Source organism: Venturia canescens, chromosome 3, assembly GCF_019457755.1.
Source record: "Venturia canescens isolate UGA chromosome 3, ASM1945775v1, whole genome shotgun sequence".
Lineage (NCBI taxonomy): Eukaryota > Metazoa > Arthropoda > Insecta > Hymenoptera > Ichneumonidae > Venturia > Venturia canescens.
Genome location: NC_057423.1, coordinates 8,242,694 through 8,263,327, shown reverse-complemented (window position 1 = coordinate 8,263,327; position 20,634 = coordinate 8,242,694). Strand labels below are relative to the sequence as shown.

The following is a 20,634-nucleotide window of genomic DNA, read 5'->3' as shown; positions in this document are numbered from 1 at the left end:
TTTTTTTTTTTTTCTTAACGTAAAATCTCTGTGATAGGGACGCAAAAACGGGTCAGAATATAAATTTATGAATGAAGGGATGAAAATAATGTGTTTCCGATTATCCGTCACGATGGATTACTTTGATAGGGAAATAGATTGCTCGCTGTCCAGTTTGAATCTAATTTAGCCACTCAAAAAACATTAATTTTCATATTTTCCATTTCTCTTTTTATATTTTCAGGCCTGCAATTGTTTGGGGATAAGCAAAGAATGTGATTACTTCGGCCTCAAATACCAGAACGCGAAAGGCGAAGAGTTATGGCTGAATCTGAGGAACCCGATCGATCGACAAACCGGAGGAGTGACGCCACTCCGATTTGCACTGAGGGTCAAATTTTGGGTGCCGCCTCATCTGTTGCTCCAAGAGGCTACACGGTAAGTACTACGACCTCGACAAAAAGTCTACAGAAAAAATTACCTTCATAAAAAACCGAGCTAGCAAAATCCTCTCGTTTCCATAAAATCTTCCAACACGTTACAGAAGAACCCTGCTAGAAATTTCTGCATAAGCAGTTATGTCCGTTGTCACAGCGATGATTTTTGTACACGCACCGTGAGATTAGAAAACGAAAATCTTTTCCGCCTCTCACATCAATGCATGACTTTCCTAACATCACTATTGTAACCCACTAATGCACGTTTTCTCTAATGTTAAAATTAATTTAAACTCGGTTCATCCTATCTCGAAACAATATGAAAAAAATTGAACGTTTCCGAGTTTTTTTTCGAAATTTTCCAAAATTCATTTCTTCAATGATCAACTCATTACAGCATTTTAGAGAATACTGTAATTTTACGTATTTTTTATATATTTTTTTGAATTATGTAATTCGTTTTTAATTGTGTGACATTGAAGTTTGCAACTTTCGGGTCCAACAAAGTGATCTAAAAAAAATATTTAACTATTCTAGTATTTTTGTATCTTGACGAATTTCTAATTCATAGTTTTTCAATCTACACGAATTATTTTGTGAAATATAAAATTGAGGAATTACAAAAGTTTTTCTCGTTACATTCGTTGTACTCCAACCTTAGAAACTTCAGCGTCGTTTGAATCAGTGGGTGTAGCCAACTTTAAACTTTAATCAGTACTTACAAAAATCCATAATAACAATATCATACGATTGTGATATTTTTCATGTAATTTCGTCCTTAATGTTATTTTACGTGGAATTGTTGTTTTAATTCGCATTATTGTTTCTTATTCCAACTGGTTTATATTTGAATTTTTGTAAATGGGAGCTACCCTATGTATCTCAGGTGTTGATGTAATAGTTTCGTCAGTAAGGTTATAAATGGCCGAGTAAGCTTTTATTCGCTTTCGCGTTTGGCTAAAGCATCCGACCAGTGATATTGAATTCCACACGAACAATTTGCCATTGTGTGGGTGAGCACGTACCTCTGAGTATATTATGTGTTCTGGTAATATCGCGACAGCAGAATTTTCTTGAGGAAGGAATTGCGGAACTGAAAAATATCTTTTTACTCGAACTTAAACTACTGGACGTCAGCGTCTTACACACCGCAAAGGAAGATGTGTGCAGTAGGGTGATGAATATAAAATCGTAATTTTTTTTTTCGATCAACTTTGGGAGCTTTTAGTATTGGCTAAAAAAGTAACTTGCAAAATTTGAGTTTCATAAAAAAATGTTCAGAGGTTGTTCAAGAGGCTTTTATATTTTTTTCAAATTATTCAAATTATTACATTGATAAGTGGTCGCTGCAACATAATTCATTGACGATTTGCAAAAGATATTGTAATTAATTTGGCTAATTCGAAATATTGGTTCGTTCACATATCGTCGTATCAATTTCATCATATATCACGTATAAATGACGTATTATAGATAGCAGACCAGGGAAAATAATAAACATTACGTTTACAAGTGTTAAATTCATAATAAGCGATAGGAAAAGTTATTTTATTTTTTTCAAACGTCCCAAATTTTTCAACAAGTGCCTTTTTTCAGCTCAAGAAAAAAACAACTTGAACTGGTCTACGCGGACGATAACTTTTTTTCAAAGATCTAAATTTAATAAAAAAATGAATTAAACTGTTGTTTCGAATTTCTATACATTTTCATTATTCTCGAATGTTACAAATTACAAAAATCTTGCTTCTTCAATCTGAAAATGAGAAACTGTTCATCGCAGGGTTGGTTCTACCCTGCATGAAAATTTTTTTTCATGTTCTTATCGAGCTCTTCATTGTTTTAAGTCACATTTTGCTTTTTTTTTCATCCAAACCTGTGAAGTGTTTGGAAGTGAAACTGCAGAATCACCCCTTAATGGGTGTTACTTCGCAGGGTTGCTCTTTTATTTATAATCCTCTTTCATGACCAGACATTTGTGACAGAATGTCTAGTTTGCTTAGTAACGTAATAACAACAATAAATTTGCAAAACCATGAGCTGACGAATGCAAATTTCTGTGACAGCACATTCTCATCACCATTCTCTAGAGCCTTAGAATTGAGGAAGTTCCGGTACGACACAGAATACGGTCCACGAAGTGTCATACAATCGCTACAAATTAGTTACGATCCACTTTGAATTTGAAACGTTTGGCATCGTTGGTTGAGAAGAACGTTGTTGCAACTCCATCGTTATCCTCATTGCTATCTTTTTTATCCTCCTTTATTGTTATTGAATTTTTATTAAAACGTTAAACTCTGCGGCGTTCGAAAGTGGCAAAAACCGCTTTTTCATTATCATCTTTCTCAAATTGTCCCATATTTTTGCAGAAAAGAAAAAAATGTATCATTATAATTACAGCTGCGACCAATTAAAATTTTCTATCAAAATTTAAATATAAAAATTGAATAATAGTGTCAAAAGACGAAGAGAGCGGGGAGTGGAGCACGGAGAGAGGAAGCGAGAGCGAGCACAGCGGATATTTCGACTCTTTATACGTCATACGATCTCGCTCCATCATTAAAGTGAACCACAGAACTGCCGTAGCCGATGGCATGTTCCTACGCTAAGTTTATACACAAAATAATAGCCAACATGGCGTGAGCCTCTTATCCACGTAACCTACATCACCTTAATTTGATAAACTACCATAAAGGCCTCGATCTACGTATATACACCGCACTGTCTGCTCCTCCCTTTCTAATTTCCTTTATGCTCATTGTGTTGGTTTGGACTGACTCGGTGCATTTTACGAAGACTCACGCAACCTCTCAGAATGGGTATAACCCCAAATTTGCTCGTGCACTTGCCTCGGGCCGCAGGCTATATGTTTTGGGTGGAGACTTTGGAAGGAAATTTCCTGAGTCTCTGAGACATGAGCAGCTAGGGGACTCGTGAATAACGAGGAATCCCCAAGAAGCTTCCGAAAGATCGAGAGAGAAATTTGAAAGGAACACTTCCCTTGGCCCTCTCTCTCGACTCTCTTTCGCTTTCGAGGGCGCCCGAGAGACAGAGTTCATTAGCGACGGAGAGTCTAGCATAACTCAAGATTCAAGAGTTGGCCGTTTGTGAATAATCCTTCGCGGCTTCCAGGACCCCGGAACAGATAGGACGTAAGGGCTCGAAGACATGTTTCGAGAATTTGCTGAACTATGGGAGTTCGTGCCCCTGCGACGTTGTTTTAAAAGGAGGAAGTACGCAGGAAACGTGACTCGAAGTGATTTTCAATCTCGAGTATATTTCGTTATTTCCTCTCGAGTACGTTTTCTTACCCCTTTTTTTCTATCCCTTTTCAGTGTAAATATCTGTCGCTTGTTTCTCTTGACAAGAATTCATTCTGTCATGGCAAGATAAATCAAAGAAGCTTCCGTACAATTACAACTTTGCGGGGAAATATTCCAATGTACTTGCCGAAGACGATTTAGACTCGGAGAATATAATGTTTTTTAAAAATTTGTGAAACTTTTTTTCGAATTGTTCTGTTGAAATTATTTACAGTTGGTTTCATACATTTTTTAAATGGAAGTTCTCATCTCTTGCACCAACAAAATTTTCCTGCGTCCTGCATCTCGTCTTGTCACTCTGATAACATTGAGAAAAGATCGACAATGGGCATTCCCAGGGCAGCAATTCGTTTAAGGTGTCGTTTGGATCCTGATTAGAATTCGTCAACTCATTCGTCGTCCCTGCGCGGAAGCTTATTCTGGCCCTGAAAGAATTAACCACGACCTTCCATTAAGGACCTACGAAGGCAAATAAATCGGAGCTTTTTTAAGCAGCAGCATTCGAGCCTCATCGAAATTTGAACAATCTCAAAAATGTTCAATTATTTATTGTCAAGAGACCCTTCTTGATGGAACGTTTTCGCTTCGACTTCATTTGCTCGATCGGGAACAAAAAGTATTTAACAATAATTGTCTGGATTGCTCAATCAATAGTGCGCCACGCTAAACGTAAACTCCGGCCCCAAATAGGCATTTTTTCCACAAGTAAGTAGCTCGCAGCGTTCCTATTTAGGGAGTCAGCGAGAGTAAGCGATTTTCTATTTGTATTCCGCACTTCGTCTCTACGGACGACCGCAGAGTGTTCCGGCTACGGCGATGTATAAACTCCCAATTGCCAGCACCCGCCGGATGACGCGTGTTTGCTAAACGCTTGACTCTGCGTTATGCTGTGGCAAAAGTGAGGAGCAAGGGAAAAATTCCTGACAAGAACTCGGACACTCAAGTAGGCCCTTCCTGTGAATTTTCGGCTTTGAAAAAAGTCTCGATAAGGTTCTCGTGACGTCATGTTCAGTCCGCATCCGAGCGGAGGGCAAAAATCCTATTCGTTAAATCATCATTTCAGTTTTTTCGTTCATCCAAGTCAGAATTGTTAATAGAAACCTCTAAACTCACAATTTGTTATCTCGACTGATGCGATCGATAATTATACTTCATTTGTATTTTTGTCCAAAAATCAATTCATTTTTATGTCCATTTGAAACCATCAAAATGTGCAGTAAAATATGAACTTTGAAATTGCACGAGCGATTGAAGATGAAATCGAAAAATCAGCTGATCGTGCTGGTCAAACGCACAACTCCCGGCTTTTTGCCCGTGCAGGCAGTCGGGAGTTGAAAAATAGTCGAGAGCTAAAAAAGCTCGATGAATATGCCGAAGGCATAATCCTTACGTGTGACAGTGAAAAGTTCTCTTGCTCGATCTTCCTCGAGGAGGATTAACTTCTGGAAAGAAGCTTTCTGGCCTAATTGCTCCTGATGCTGACACGGTTCTGGTACTTTGTAGCAAACGCTTAAAGCAATCATTGTGTCGCACGTATATACATACGTTGCGTTAAAAAGTGCTTCAGTTTCCTTGTTCGTACTACGCCCCTCAGCTTCAAAACTTCGTTAGTGACAAGAAAGAAAAATTAATGAATAAAAAACTTCGTGAAGTCCATGACGGGTCTCCGGTGTCAGCAATGAAACGACAAAAAGCCTTTTCGGTGTCTTCCTCGTCAAATATCTGTATACATATACACAGTGTGGCCTCAGGATACTGGATTATTCTTCGAAGAACATTTCGCTGTTTTATAACTTCCTCCGTAACGCTCCAAGGCTTCGTCCGTCCTCGTTATCGCGGTGATTCGCTTTCGTATATTGTTCGCTACTTCGTATTTTATTGCTTTCTTAGATAAATAGAATCAATGCGTTCCTTCGTTGAAGGTTTGTCCTCAATACAGCCTGGGGAATATTCCTTTATTAAAAATCTTCAAATGCAAATTGAAACTTACTGATAATTGAATTTTTTTAAATATTCAATTCAGGTTGTTAGAAACAGTGAGGAGTTCTTTAAAAATTCTCAGACAATATTCAAACGCATTTGAAATTCGAACAATTTTTTTTTGGAGCAAACTCTTTTTTTGTTTGTATTCGATGTTTTGAGGTTTTTGTTGTCTGGAAATTGTTAGCTTTTCGTACACTTGAAATTCTAGTCTCGCAGTAGCGAATCAGTGACACGATTATGTCAATTACATTGTATAAAATTTTACTTTGTTTTATTAAATTATTGCTGAGAACTTTGTTCAGGGGTCAGAGAACGTTTGCTCCTAATTTGGTTACATATTTTTTGACGTTTCTGCAAGCATTCTCCACTCAAGAATTACAACACGCAGCTCATAATGACTCAGGGTTTGTGCAGTCGCGGGCAAATTCAACTGAAAATAGCATTTCCGTATTATTAAAGCTGAGGTGAAACGATAGATTAATTAACACCGGTTAATGTTTCTCTGATGAGGAAGCGTTTAACGAACCCGAAGGGTTTGCTCGGGCAAGTCGAACAGAGGAAAGCAACGGAATACGAGACGAAATTTTAATGGAAATTGGCTAACGCTAAAACACCAACGAATTTGACTGCGTCATGGTGTGGAACGAAGGTTCTGGAAAAACTCATGGCTCTTCTGCTAACTTGGAAAAATAATGAAATTCGTCATCTGAATGGAAGAACAATGAAATGAAGCGAGCCTTGAAGGCCAATATAACGTTTTGTTATAACAAGTTTATTCTTTTAATTTTATTATTTTTTCTTTTTGCCTCGTATTTCCTTTCAACGAATGTAAACGTTTATTCGGGTAATTTCATCATCGGCTTTTTCTGAAATATAAACAAAATTGAATTTATCATTAAATTAATGATTAATTTATTTTGTCATTGAACGCGAGTTATTTAGACTTTGAGGCAAAATAATAATGTGTGAGTTGCTGAAGGCAAACCTCACGATGAAATGAAAAGGCTTGATTGTTTTATAGAATATACGCGGACTTCGCCGGCCCGTGGCGGCCAAAACCAAAAAGTCAAAGAAAAATTGACTATATTTGTGAGTAGACTCTCGAATCATTTGCGTGGGACTTCAGATTAATTTTCATCAATTTTTCTTAAGTTTGTTGTTTTGCGATCTCCCGTACAATTATAGAAACACCAAACACTAAAATAAATGGGAAAATTCTCAAAAATCCGTAAATTCGTGCACAAAGTCTGACCCTTTTGTCTGCCTGTACACGGTGGGACTGGGAAACTCTACTGAATGTCCAATCGAATTATTTGTCCTGTCAATCGTTGTGAAAATTGATGAGACCATTTAGAATCGCTCGGCACGTGTCGTTTTTTTTGTCACCTATTTACTTGTTTTCTTTGTAAACGTATGTTTATTTCTCACTTTTAATTGCGTTCGTTTATCTAGTGCCGAGCCAAGAAAATACAATTTCCACTGGCCAACGTGCCGGAATGCAACTGCACAAGATAAAATTGCTCGTAACTTTTATCCACAGCGATATTTATTCGTTCGTATATTCTATATTTTGGTACGTGACTTTTCTGCAGGGTGGATAGACTTGGATACAGCATCTTGGCTGTTGACATAGCTTGATATGGAAGTCATATTCGTATCGCCAACCCTGCGCGACTCCATTATCGGTATATTGCATGACACTATACTGTGAAAAATCAATCCTCGTCCCGAGACTTCAACAGCCATCATTGTCAAGAGTTTGTACTTTCTGAAAGGATATTACAATATTTTGTAGGAAATGAATATTAAATTGCATGGAATTTCGATCAAATGTTGAACCAGAATTAACACTGATCCCGTCATCGATGTATTTTTGCTCGTGAAATTTTTAGTTACGATATCGTGTGACGTGGAAAAAATAACTTGCAGGAAAACTGACGTTTCATGTAGCAATATTTTTCAGTTTTGTCATCCCTTGGCCCATAATTCCCTTGAGCTGCTATGTAAATATTAACTGACAGCGATGGCTGTGAAAACGTTGTACCGGATCTGTTTGTTATTACGATTTTACTCATTTGATAAACGCAGAGGGTGCTCATGTGAATTTTACGTGCGTTGCTTATTTTATCAGCACCAGTGTGTGTTTACAGGATATGATTTATCAGGAGCTGCATATTTCACATTCTGCTTGATCCAATGGTTTTTCATCCTTCAAAATTCGTATGATTTAGTTAAATTTTTATGTCGTAGCGTAAAATTTCTTCAAAAAAACTCGAATTTTTTAAAAAAATCTTAGAATTTTTTTTTTTAATTTGAAAATTTATAAATAATCTTTCTTCTACCCAGATAAGTTATTTACCTACTACACTGATAAAAAAAATTCTTGATTCAATAACAATTGGTGTTATTGGAAGAGTTTTCTTCATTTTACTGCAATGTTTTCGGAGAGAATGAATCTGCAGTCTGATCTAAAACTCTTCTGTTCGTTCAATCATTTTCAAGCTTGTGATGATCGTATATTTCGTTGGCACCCCGTAACGCTCCATTTCGTTGTTCCAATGACTTTTTTTTCTTGGTCTAATAATTCTATCGGACAAAACATCGAATAGTTGCATTAGGCCACGTTTCATTTGGGTCATTTGTGGTTGATTTTTTTTTTTTTTTTTTTCAAGTTCATTCCTGTGTTAGACTCTGGATGAAATTGGTGAATAATATTTTCAACAATGCAAAATAAAATTGAATCCTCTCGAAATTCCGATCACGAAAATCAAATATCTGTTTTATAGGCAAAGCAATCAGACTTCTGATGCAACTCGAAATTGGCAGGGCTTTCCACCCTTTCGACTGGCAGCGTGTACTTGAATGATTTTTTTCACAATTACGCTAGATAGAGTTTCGAGTATAGTCAAAAGGTACAACGGACTTTTTGGAAGGCAAAAAAGATCTATAACAATGAGAAATATAGCAACGACGAATTTATTTCAAATTACAGAAATATCCGGCCTCGTTGACACGCTTTCCCTTACAGCCACTTTCGGTTCTTGTAACTTCTATAAGAGAAGTTTTCATATCCATCATTTGATATATTCTGGGGACGTTGAGAGCTGTCTCACTAACGAAGATGAGTTCCCACGTACCCACACTCGAAGATACGATTTCTGATAGAAATGGTTCATAAACCAATCATTTCGAAGTTTTGTCTTTTTCTACATACACTTTTTTTTAACCCCTTAGAAAAAAGGCAATTCGAATCAAAAAAACATTGGAAACATAAATTTACTCGTACATGTGAAACAATTACGACGCTGAAGTTTCCAACGTTGGAGTCCAACGAAATGAACGAAAAAAACGTTTGAAATCCACCAATTTTTTATTTCACGAATCGTTGGTGCAGCTTGAAAAATTACGAATCGCAAATTTGGCAGGGAACAAAATAGGAGAATTACCGGAATTATTGGAGAGTTTTTTTCGATCATTTCGTTGGACTCCAACGTTGGAAACTTCAGCGTCATAAAAAATTGAATTTCGAGTTCGAAAATAAAATTCGTGTAAACACTGAACACACAAAGTGGTGAACCTTCATTTGTTTCATAAAAATGTCTCGTTTTACTACAAGATCGTCTGAACGCAGTTTCATCCCGCATCTCTAAATATTATTATTTGACTAGCGCAACGTAGCGAGGCTGTTGACTTGTACAACTTTGCAAATTAATTACTTATCAGGAGGAAAGCTTATTGAAATCCGATGAAGGGCTTTCCGACTCGGAATTCAGGCCCGAACTTTAGTTCGGAGTAGGGACCATTTATAAGGAGACGATCGACTTGTGTGTGTATACGGACAGGGGGAAATGCGTTTCGGACTGTAGGAAGCTCGACAAGGTGCGAGAAGCATTCGAAACCGCAACCACAGTTCCCTACCGAGTCGAGTCGAGAGATCCGGAGACTTCCTCGTTCCCGATACTCGCTCTTATCCCTTGCTATCACTAGTAAATTTCTCCTCGCAGGTTTCATGCAAAGTGCCACCCTCTTGTGATGCAACTTATGCGAGGAATTCGCATATTTGAGTTTGCCAACATGATCCTGTAACTTTACAACTCGACAAATAATCTTTGAATAATTTGACGCCCACCAAAAGTTTTTACCCTCATTGCGATTCTAATCCGAACGCCGGATCTGACATTTTACTTCGTTGAACTACATTTCACGTACTTCATTTTATTAAACTACCTTGAATATCCGACTTCAAAGAATCATCGAAAAACGCGTTTCAGTTGACGTCTTTTGATGATATCAGACACTAATTTAAGCACTTTTCGAGAGCGATTTTAACTCTCAAATCCCGGCTGTCTGAAGCTTAAAATAATGTAATTACATAAAATAATGACGCAGAGTTGTTTCTATTACACCGAAAAAACGAGGCTGAAAATTCAAGAAAAAAAGACACAAGAGTCAAGTAATTAAAAGACTCAAGAGTCTTTTTCTCTATAAGCATAGTAAAAAATCTTTTCAGTCACTTCAAATGTTCATATTGTTAAGCATGCTCGGTGAAACCTGAAAAAAAAAAAACGATACGTATGGTAAAATGTCACACGTATCATTCGGTGTATATTCGTGTATTTATTGTAGAATTTACTGTGCTGACAGTCAAAATTTGTGATTTACGATACATTTCCACTTATCAGTAATTGCTAATCTGACATGATGAATGACACTCGAAAACAAAACGAATAATTCTCGCGTGCATCACTTTAGAATTCGAGGGACGAAAAATAGCAAAATTCAAAAAATACTATGCTCTTTGTAATCGGTGGCTAAATACTTTGAAAATTCTTGAAAAATCATATATTCTTCACTATACAAAACGAATCTGTTTTCTCCGTGTATATAAAGCACGAAAGAAATTATTTAGAACGATTTAATGGACCCAAAAAATGGTACCTCTGTTCGAGACGAATTGGGGCGATTTGTTGAAAAAAGTATCAAGTTTCATTGGCCTTCTTATATTATACAGTTACGTAATCGTTATAAAGTTAAGAATTAATGATGAGCTTGCAAAGTCCTCGAGGTCCAGTACCGCAGCACAAATGCAATCGTGAAAATCTCTAAATCACATATATTCACGTATCGAAAATTCGACACGGGCAGTATTAATGAAATATCTCGCGAGCTCAAGCCACCACTGGACCATTATAATTAAGTCATAACTGGCCAAAAGGTCGGTACTCGTCTCTCTAATTCCAATATACGCGCAGAATGGATTAATCAAATGAGATTAAAACGACGAAGCCATGCACATTCGTGAAACGGTAGTCATATTCGGATGCTCACCATTTTCATTTTACTATAGCTGCGTCAACACAAAAGTTATGAGTTTAGTCGAAAAATTAGCGGTGGTCAACTTTCGTCCAATATTTAGCGATTTAATTGCATTTGCTGGGAATCATCGACCAATTTGTGGGTTTTAAACGATAATTTAAAAGTTTCGTAAAATCGAGTTTTTGGAGGATTGCGTAAAGGAGAAATTCCCTGTTCGGAGTCACAGTTTGCAGTTACGTAAGAAAACGTTTCTTCGTCCAAATTCATGTGACAATTGAGGGGAAATCTCATTGAATAGTGACCCAATTTTTTTAGATTTTTTGTACGAAAACAATTTTTTCCCCCAATCTGGGAAAACGACGTTCGTACTTCACAAGTTTTCACTTGACTTGTAAGCTTCCTCCACTAAGTGGAGTCGTATCTACAGGATTTATTTTCTCGCTACTATATGATTGAATTTTCAAAATTGGAACGTCTGGACTCACGTCCGAAAACGGCGCCGACCCATTGTCGCAGAATCGAGAACTGAAAAACAGCGAACACCAAAATGGGTGCACAAAAAGCTCCACACTTTTCTGTTAGTATACGAGCTCTCAAGGATAGAGATTGCTGGTCAACAAGATTTATACTATTCATATGCACAGACTCGAATTCTTCAACTTCTATTCCAACCACGAACCCATCGCCAGGAGGAGGTTAAGGGGCGAGTAGATTTAGGACTGCGGTTTTCACTGTGCTTTTCGTTGCTTCTTTTCGGGAATCAAAGAATCTTGACAAAAAGGTTGATATCATTTTCATATACGAATAGTTACTGCAATTTATTTGACGCATTTATTCAAAAACTAGAAAATTAACTGCCATCTTTCGGATGCGTGTTTGTGTACATTCTCCGAGCCCCAGTTTTTGGAAGCACTGAAATTTCAAATAGTAAGGACTGTAATCGTGTTTTGATTTTTCTAACTTCCTCCAAACTGCCCTCGCATCCTGATGCGTTACTCAATGCTATAAAATTTGTCGATTCGTTATATTCTTTAAGGTGCAAAACATGACACGAAGGCGTGAAAAAGTTGATATTCCTCATGGAACATCAACGTAATTTTGATCGAGGAGAGTTTGTTGTTCGTTTTGTAGTTAATTCATACAATTGTTTGGGTTTAGGGTTGAGAGGTTCGGGAAAGTTTTCATACTACCCGTCGCGTAATTGAATAAATAATTAGAAGCAGACAGCGTCGTAGCGTAATGTGAGTATCCCCGTTTGCTATTGATCAAGAAGTGACGTATAAGCACGTTAAGGTATTAAGCTATCTTGCCGAAACAGCCAAGGAGTCTGTCGGAGCGACTATATTGCTCAGGGTCTTTGACCTTCCGCCTCTATCTCTCTATCATCCTCCCTTCCTCACTCCTTTTGCTTTGGTCAGTTTACCGGGAAATTGTGGTACGTGCAATTAACCAAACGACGCTGCAACCTCAATGCTCCATTTACGTATGTGATCCTCGTGCACCCACGTACATATGATCGTGTACGATCCTCTGGAACTTCATGACGTAGACGTGCAATTCGGGCTACCAATTTTCGTGAGGAATTTAAAAAATTGGAAAATTATTATTCGATCTTAATCAACCCTTCGTCTTTGCGGCCCTGGAAATCAGGTTATTTGAAAACTGAGTTTGATTTCCGGTGCCGATGAGACGGAGAGTTGATCATGATTGAATAACGATTTTTTCATTTTGAAAATTAGTCACTAAATTTGTTCATCGAGGTTCTTGCAAAAAGCTCGATTTCCGGGGCCAGTGAAATGAAGATTTGATCGTGTTTGAATGAATTTTCTTCTTTTTTACATTGACTCATGAGTCGAAGCTTCAAAATGTTTTCGAACGATCGATTCCTGTTCGTTGAACATGGAGATCCTCATCGAGCACTGGGATTTTTGAATTCACTCAGACTCTAATTATTTTTATGTTTAAAAATATTTGTCATGAAACTCGGGAGACTTCTCACTGGCTAGCAAGCGATTTGAATTGTTTTTATCAAATTGTGTCACACGTACGACTGTGGGAAAGAAAATGAGGAAAAATAGAACGATTACGGTGAAAAAAGTCCCGATCGATGAACGCGGTAAAGAAAAATGTTGGAAAATAATTATTCTTTTAGCGCACATTATTTCCTAGAATGTGAACTATTTTAAGGAGTAAACAAACTGAGTTCACAAAATCGAGTTTTCAGTTATGAATAACTGAGGAGTAAATATCGGGCAAATTGAATTTAGCGAGCGCACACACCAAAATTATTTCTTTTGATCAATCTTTTTTATGAGACTCGCTGCTCTCCCTCTCTAGAGGATGAAAAGTTAATTTTTCCGCATTTGGAATGCGAAACGCGAGCAAACTAATTTGGTCCAAGTTCTCCATGGGTCGCTTGCATCGTGTACAGAAGCTTCTTTCTCTCCTGGCTTTTTCACTGTCATAACCAGAGCCACACAGTAGCAATGGGAAACGATCTAGGATAAGCTTGGAAAGCCAACTTGAAAATTATACTTCCGGAGGATAATTTCAACCTCTGCACCTCGGTTCATCGCTTTTCTTTAATCTCTCACTCACCTTTTAACTAACATAGAACTAGAGAAATAAAACAATAAAGCGGAGTATGTGAAAGTGTAACTGATTTAAGGTAGATCACGCCCATACAATCGTATTTTATGAGTGTCTAAATTCGGTCGGTTTCTACTTCTTAATTAAAGATATTATCACTCTACAATGATGTCAGAGTTATTAATTCGAAATTGTAAATACATTTTTTCAACTTATTTTTTAGCGAATGAAATTACAAGCCATTAGTTAAACGGGGATCCACCACTGACTGAACCCGAAAGTTCTTTATGTAAAAAATCGCTTTGGAGAGGACAAAGGGAAAACATAAATGGAAATGGATCAAGAATAAAGTATTAATAAAAAGACAGAAGGTTATGATAGGAATAGGCCGAGGCAAGAAGAAACAAAATGCCAAAATAAGCAAATGTGAGGTTACGAGTGCCAAAACTGCTGCTTTCTGTAAAGAGTCAAGATCGAAAATACAATTTTGTTTATAGACTCTGACAGTGTGTACAGCATCCGCAGAATATTTTTAGACGAATCTTTTATGTTTTGTTCGTAGACAATAACTTCAGCTTCGAATTGCCGTTTTTAAAATTCTTTTGGTCTATTATTGATCACAGTTAGCCCAATGAAAGCAGAAAGTGCAGTTTTCTTTTCGTCAGTCTGTAACTCGATATCGAATAGTATAATACACAGAGCTATGAAACCGTTTTGAAAGGTTCAGAGTGTTCTTTTGGCGCGGCCTCCAGTCGATAATTAAACGAAAAATAAATTTTTGTAACCCCCTCGTTCGAAATCGAAGCTCCAGAATAGCAAATTTTTCAATTTCTCATAATATTCCATGGCACACTTTGGAAAAACATGAAATTCTCCAATTTTTTCGGCTCACGTCATCAACGAATAACTACGCGTTTTTGAATTCGTCAAAAGTAAATTGTTTACCCGAAACCGCTGTTGCTGTTCAGCCAGTCACGTGATTCTGACGTCCTCCGCGTAGCTTCATCTCACTAATTTCTTGCATATTCGGTTTCGCGAAACCGGCGGAAGACAAAGCTAGAAACTGCTGTTATGTATCTCGTAATGAGAATGCACTTCGCTCCACTTACGTGTATTGAATTGTTAATCGTCACACGCGACGATGATAGTGAGGCAAATTACGTTCGAGGGTGCAATTAGCTTGACGTTTGTACGTCCACGATACACGCTCGGAATCTTCAAAGTATTAAATATCCCGCTTCGTATACAAATTAGAGAGGTTTGTCTTCAACTATTAACGTCTAAGTACTAACAACCGTTGGCATAGTCGACGATGTGTATGACTTCATTTGCAGTACGTTCGAAACAAAACGTAAAATAAACCTTGAAAAACGTACGCTGATTAATAATAAAAAATCATTTTTATGTTGAATCAACGAATCGTTCGATTCATCATGCCCGTCGAAGAGGAAAACAATTCCCAGAATTACGTGGTACTTGCAAAAATGCATAAAATAAGATCAACAAACTCGTCAGTGAGGTATGAGTAATTTGAAGTTCACTCGATTTTTTTTAAAGCCTGACTTCTGAACATTGACCGTTCAAGAGCTGTGGTGAAAGTTCAACGAGAATTTGTTATAAAAATAAGACATCGGAGCCTGCCAGCAGGCTTTTGAATGCAGATAAGTGCCAGGGGAAGCGAAACACTCCCATAAAAATTGGATATTTTTTCGTTTGAAAATTACAAAATTTGATTATTTATATTTGTTTTGATCATCATTAAAGTTTGATTATTTTTTTTATATTCGTTAACAGAATTTTTTTTTTTAATAATATAATGTACAGAGCGGGGATTAGAGTATCCCATTAGCATGGGAAAAGTACTGACGTGGTTAAGAGAATGTTTGTGTCGAATGTCACTGTTTCTAGTGTTTCTCAGCGACACGATGTTTCCATCGCTCACTTGGAATGGGACGAGTGGATTTTCTCAGTTTCAAAAAAAGTTTGAATTCCCAAAAAAATGCTGGTTTCATTACGCGATGCATTTCCACTACATTTTTCGAGTCGAATAATTGAATTTTATAATTTCCTAACAAAAGAGAGGCCAATGTGAAAACGATGTTTTTCACATTGGCCAAACTCTGACTTGTGCAAGTACGATTTGATTTGAAGACGATTCAGTCTCTAATGACCTATACTTGAATGTTAACGAAGAGAAGAGTTCAATGACAGTTTGGGCAATCTAATTTAATTCGAAATCGCGCGTTCGCTAAACTCAGCCATTTCATTATTCACGGACGGGGTGGTTACGTCCATCGCAGAAGCTTTATAACCTTTATTGTCGGTTTATATGCATTCCTATGTACCCAGATATGATAAAGGACATGCATATATGTAAACCATTTAGTGAACGAGACCTCCAAAGTCTTCGTTCCCGGTTGTACGCGCTGTTTTGTATACGAACAATGAGTTTATATGGCACGTATTCAACGTCACTTTTATATCCTCAAAAATTTGTCTCCTTGTTTTTAATGCTTCACGCTTTTTTTCGTGTAAAAATTAATCAGATAGGTGGTTCGTGATTTTTTGGTTTCTATACTTTTTCCGTTTCCACAGACTTCGAGCTTTGCCTCTTTAGATTTTGGCTCGCTTCACTTCAGAATTATGGCTCCTAAATAATTGGTATCAACTTTATGCACTTTCGAGATCTCGTTACTGGTTGGTGCTCTTAATTTTTTTCGACATTTCATTAAATTTATCAAATTTTTAACGTTCGTTCGGAGTAGATGGATTTTTATTGTAGAAACTCCAATTATTTGAACTCAAAGGAATTTGATAATGATAATTCGACGATAATTATTTTTTGTCTCACGAATGAATACCTCAACGTAATATTACAATTCGAACTTGCTAATGATGAGTACGAAAAAGAAAGAAAAACATTTTCAGACTTTTTTTTATTGAAAAAAAAAATCACGAGACATTCTTTAATGGGAATCGTTGAACTGACAAAAAAGTAAGGCAGAAGCCAGAAAAGTACCGACCGATCGACGCTTTTTTTCGTCCCAGGCAACAAAATTTTCTACAGACGAGCTGCTCTAAATGAACCGTAAATCGCGAAATTCGATTCGTTTATAACAACATAAAATTCTTGACAAGCGGAAACGTGGTAGACGCTCGTGGAATGGAAGTTTCGACGCGGTTGCTGCTCTTCTAAATTTCTCGTTCGTCTCTATCGCCCTCGTACGTATAGCACAAAGCACACGGCTGCGAGAACGCTTTTATTGAATAATCGATTATTGAATCCACGGAATGCATGCACCCAAGATCGCACACATTACCTACCGATCTTTTCAGATCCGTTGAAAATTCAGGTAAAATAAAGAGTATTTTTGAATATAAAATTCAAAGCGAAAATTCCTATGCTTGGGCAATAGAATATTGAGAGAGCATCAATATTTCTTATGAACGTGAACTTGAATAGTTTTAAAAAACTTTGTGAGTCTGACAACGTTGGAACGGGGTATTTAAACAAAAAAAGAACCAGTAATCTCCCAATAGGATTTTCCATATTTTTGTTAAATAATAAAATTTTAAAATCTATTTTGTCATTTTTTTCATCATTAACAAGATGGAATTTGTATATTTAAATTTACATTTTCCATATGACAGAAATTTGACATCATCCAAGCATCATTATTAAATTGCCGTGAGTTTAAATAGCCTTGGCTCCTACAAAAAAGTCAAACAGCAGCCTCATTCTCGATAAAAATCACCGTGTTCTTGATAACCTTAAAATCTTTCGAAGGTCCTTGAATTTCACTCGTTCTCCAAAAGTTATGGAAAATTGTTTAAATTATGTCATAATCTTCGATTTTTTACAATTTTTTTCACCTTTTTTTCAATACAATCGTAGATTTCAACGTAAATTTATAAAGTGAAAGATTTTTAAAATAACGTCGATTTTTTCCATTTTTCTTCACTTTGGAATGAGATCAATAAGATCAATCGAATTTATAGCAACGCGTTGATAAATGAATAATACAGCCCCGATGTAATCACATTATGAGTTAATCAGCCGAAAGTATTTAATGCACTCCCGTGTCATGTGGCGTCAAAGCGGTAATTCCATTACCGTGCTATTCACGTCTGCTCACCAAAGAAAATATATTTTGTTGATTTCACATTGACTAGTTGAAAGTGCATGATGAACAGCATAAAATTAAAATCAGTTACTCTCATTCGGGATTCATGTTCCTCGAGTCATGTCAGCCTGAATCTAGAGGGGTGCAAAGCACAAGGACAAAAATTCATCCTGCGATGAAAGTTGAAAAAATGGCTGAATCGAAAAACCTTGAAATACGTTTCCCGTTGTTTTGTAAGTGGAACGACTTCAAGTTTTGAAATTCGCGTAAAAAAATGTTGCGAATTAAAATGTTGATTTATCGCGAACGTAAAAGCGATCTGGAATGCCCCATGTGTTTTAGTACCCCCTTTATAATGCACTGTACGTCTTTGTAGTAGAGTTACCGTCTTCTTTGTTTTCGGCTAATGCCCACTCCCTAAACTTCCTCTCGTATTACGAAAGTTTTGGCTGGAACAAGGACTGGCAAGGGAGGACCTTATACGATCACAAAGTTTTATGTGACGACGACGGAAACAAGAGCGAGAGAAATGATTCTCTTGCACGGTCACTTTAACGGATGATTCTCTCTCACGGTCATTGGATCACTTGTCAATGAAGTCTCTCTCTCTTTCTCTCCTTCTTACACACTCCCGAAACAGCTTGAGTCGTTGATTTTTGGGCAATTTTTTAATCAGACTTGAGGGTCGTTTATCAAATTTCATTTTTCGCTCACCATTTAATTATCGGAGCCTCGATCGAGTTTCCGGAGATCTCTCAAAAATGGATGTCAGGATAACTGAGGAAAGCATTATCGAGAAAAAAGAACAAATGAGAGCTTTGGATGGAACAAAAAAATCAAAAAAATTATCGAAATTTGAATTTTTGACAGAGGTGAATGCAAAGTAGTAAAAGAAAAATAATAGAAAAAAAAACTTCGTTCACCGTCAGCCATGCATTGGTGAAAGCTTTCTTGGGCAAGTGTACAAAAATTCATTGAGGCGGATGCGTTAGTATTTGGGAAATGGTGTCGAAAAATAGTGTTTCGAGAAAAATTCGATTAAAGTTTCAAGCAGAGAATAAAACGTAGGAATTTGTTTTTTTTTCCTCCCACTTATATAGAATCGTCGATTCCAGTTCCATAAAACAAAGATCCTCCTGCAGCTGGGATGTCCGAAGCATCCTTTTGTTCCTGTCTGGGACGAATTCCTGCTTCCCAAACCCACGTACCCCCTTAAGGTGATCTATAGTCCGTTAACGAAACGCGTGAGTGCGAGAAAGAGAGAAATGGATGAAAAGTAAATAAACGGTTTTTCTCGGAGACGTTCGAGGCTCCAAAGGAAGCGAGACTTACACCTCGTATACTCCGATAATAGGAGAAACTCGTGTAATTCTTATTTTTCTCGAAAATTCAACACTGCAAGAGAATGCAAGAAAAAAATGCCCGAAATTGAGGTATTTCGAGGTCCCCCGTCTCCCCCCTTAATGACATTGCAGAATCGATTGAAATTCTGTTCCAATTTACGAATAATGTAGCCAAGGAAAAAGATACTTCGTGAATCACTGTTCGGGGCTTCCATACACCGCTGTAATTGAAGAGTATAAAAATAATTTGATTTTTATTCATCTAACTTAATGACTCTTCTGACACTTTGATTACAGGCATCAATTCTACTTGCACTCGCGTCTCGAGCTTATGGAAGGAAGGCTGAGAGTATCAGACTGGATGTCAGTCCCGAGACTCGTTGTCTTGATAGCTCAGGCTGATGCGGGTGATTACGACGCTCTGTCACCGCCACACGCTATTTATTCACAATGCTGTCAGATCCAACCCTCCGAGCCTTGCGAACCTAAGCCTCAGGACTTTTTGCATCGAATCGTTCAACAGCAAAAGGAAATAAAAGTGAGTGTCTCATTGCTTAATTTTTCATTGAATAATTTCAACTATTTTTGCACAAATATTTCGTACTTATTCCACGTTGGAATGGAAAAAAAATAGTATTCAAAATGGCATTTCAACTTTCAGGGGATGAAAGCATCGACAGCCGAATATTGGTTGTTGAAAGAAGTCTCAAATCTCGAGACGTTTGGGCAGGAAATGTTTCACAGTAAATTCGGTGCCAATGGAGTTTCCATGATCGGCGTCGGACCCCATGGCATAACGGTCTATCGAGGCCAGGGCGAAGAAACACAAAAGTTTGTTGAATTTGCATATTTTCGTGTTATTTTTCAAAAGTATAATACGCGAGAATGGCAATTCTGAATTCTTGCCTAATTCTTGAAAATTATGCTCTGAATATTAATCGTCGAATATTTTGTAATTTTTATTTTTATTATCCGGAATATTTTCTTGCAGTATCCCATACACGGCTATACAGAGTGCAACGTCACAGCGGAGGATGTTCCACCTCATTTATCTTTCACTCGACGGGGAGGAGACATCGCTCGATTTCAAATTGGACTCTAGTCAATCGGCTAGCGGATTATATCGTGCCATCACCGAAAAACACGCGTTTTATAGCTGCGAGACTGTCAGAAGCGCTGTTACAGCTCAGTTTATCCGAGATCTTAAGGTACTTGCAGTACAAGAGAGCAGATAGATTGGAAAAAAAATAAGAATTAACTGGAAACATTAAGAAATAATGATGGAAGCTCGAATGTCCAAATGATGGTTAAATATTAGTTTGTTCGATGATTTTCAGGGTACGATAATATCGATATTCAACGAAGATTCGACGCTTGGGAAAAAATATGTTTTCGACATTCGTCGTACGTGCAGGGAAGTTTACGACAACGCCCGACGAGCACTTTATTGCGAAGCGGCTAATATTACAATGCCCGAGGAGAGCGCTCTCGTTCAGAGGCACGACTGTGGAGATTGCGAAAATCCCAAATGCAAGGTGAA

The 20,634-nt window shown here is 37.4% G+C and overlaps 1 protein-coding gene across 2 annotated transcripts in view; it reads left to right on the top strand.

Annotated features, from left to right (window-relative positions):
• dnr1 (defense repressor 1) overlaps positions 1-20,634 on the top strand; it is a 127,540-nt gene that overhangs the window by 101,369 nt on the left and 5,537 nt on the right. For both annotated transcript variants that reach the window (XM_043413942.1, XM_043413943.1), the window contains 5 exons: positions 224-417; positions 19,392-19,632; positions 19,756-19,925; positions 20,086-20,302; positions 20,432-20,629. In XM_043413942.1, coding sequence (XP_043269877.1) covers positions 224-417; positions 19,392-19,632; positions 19,756-19,925; positions 20,086-20,302; positions 20,432-20,629 — 1,020 coding nt within the window. The remainder of the gene's footprint in view (positions 1-223; positions 418-19,391; positions 19,633-19,755; positions 19,926-20,085; positions 20,303-20,431; positions 20,630-20,634) is intronic.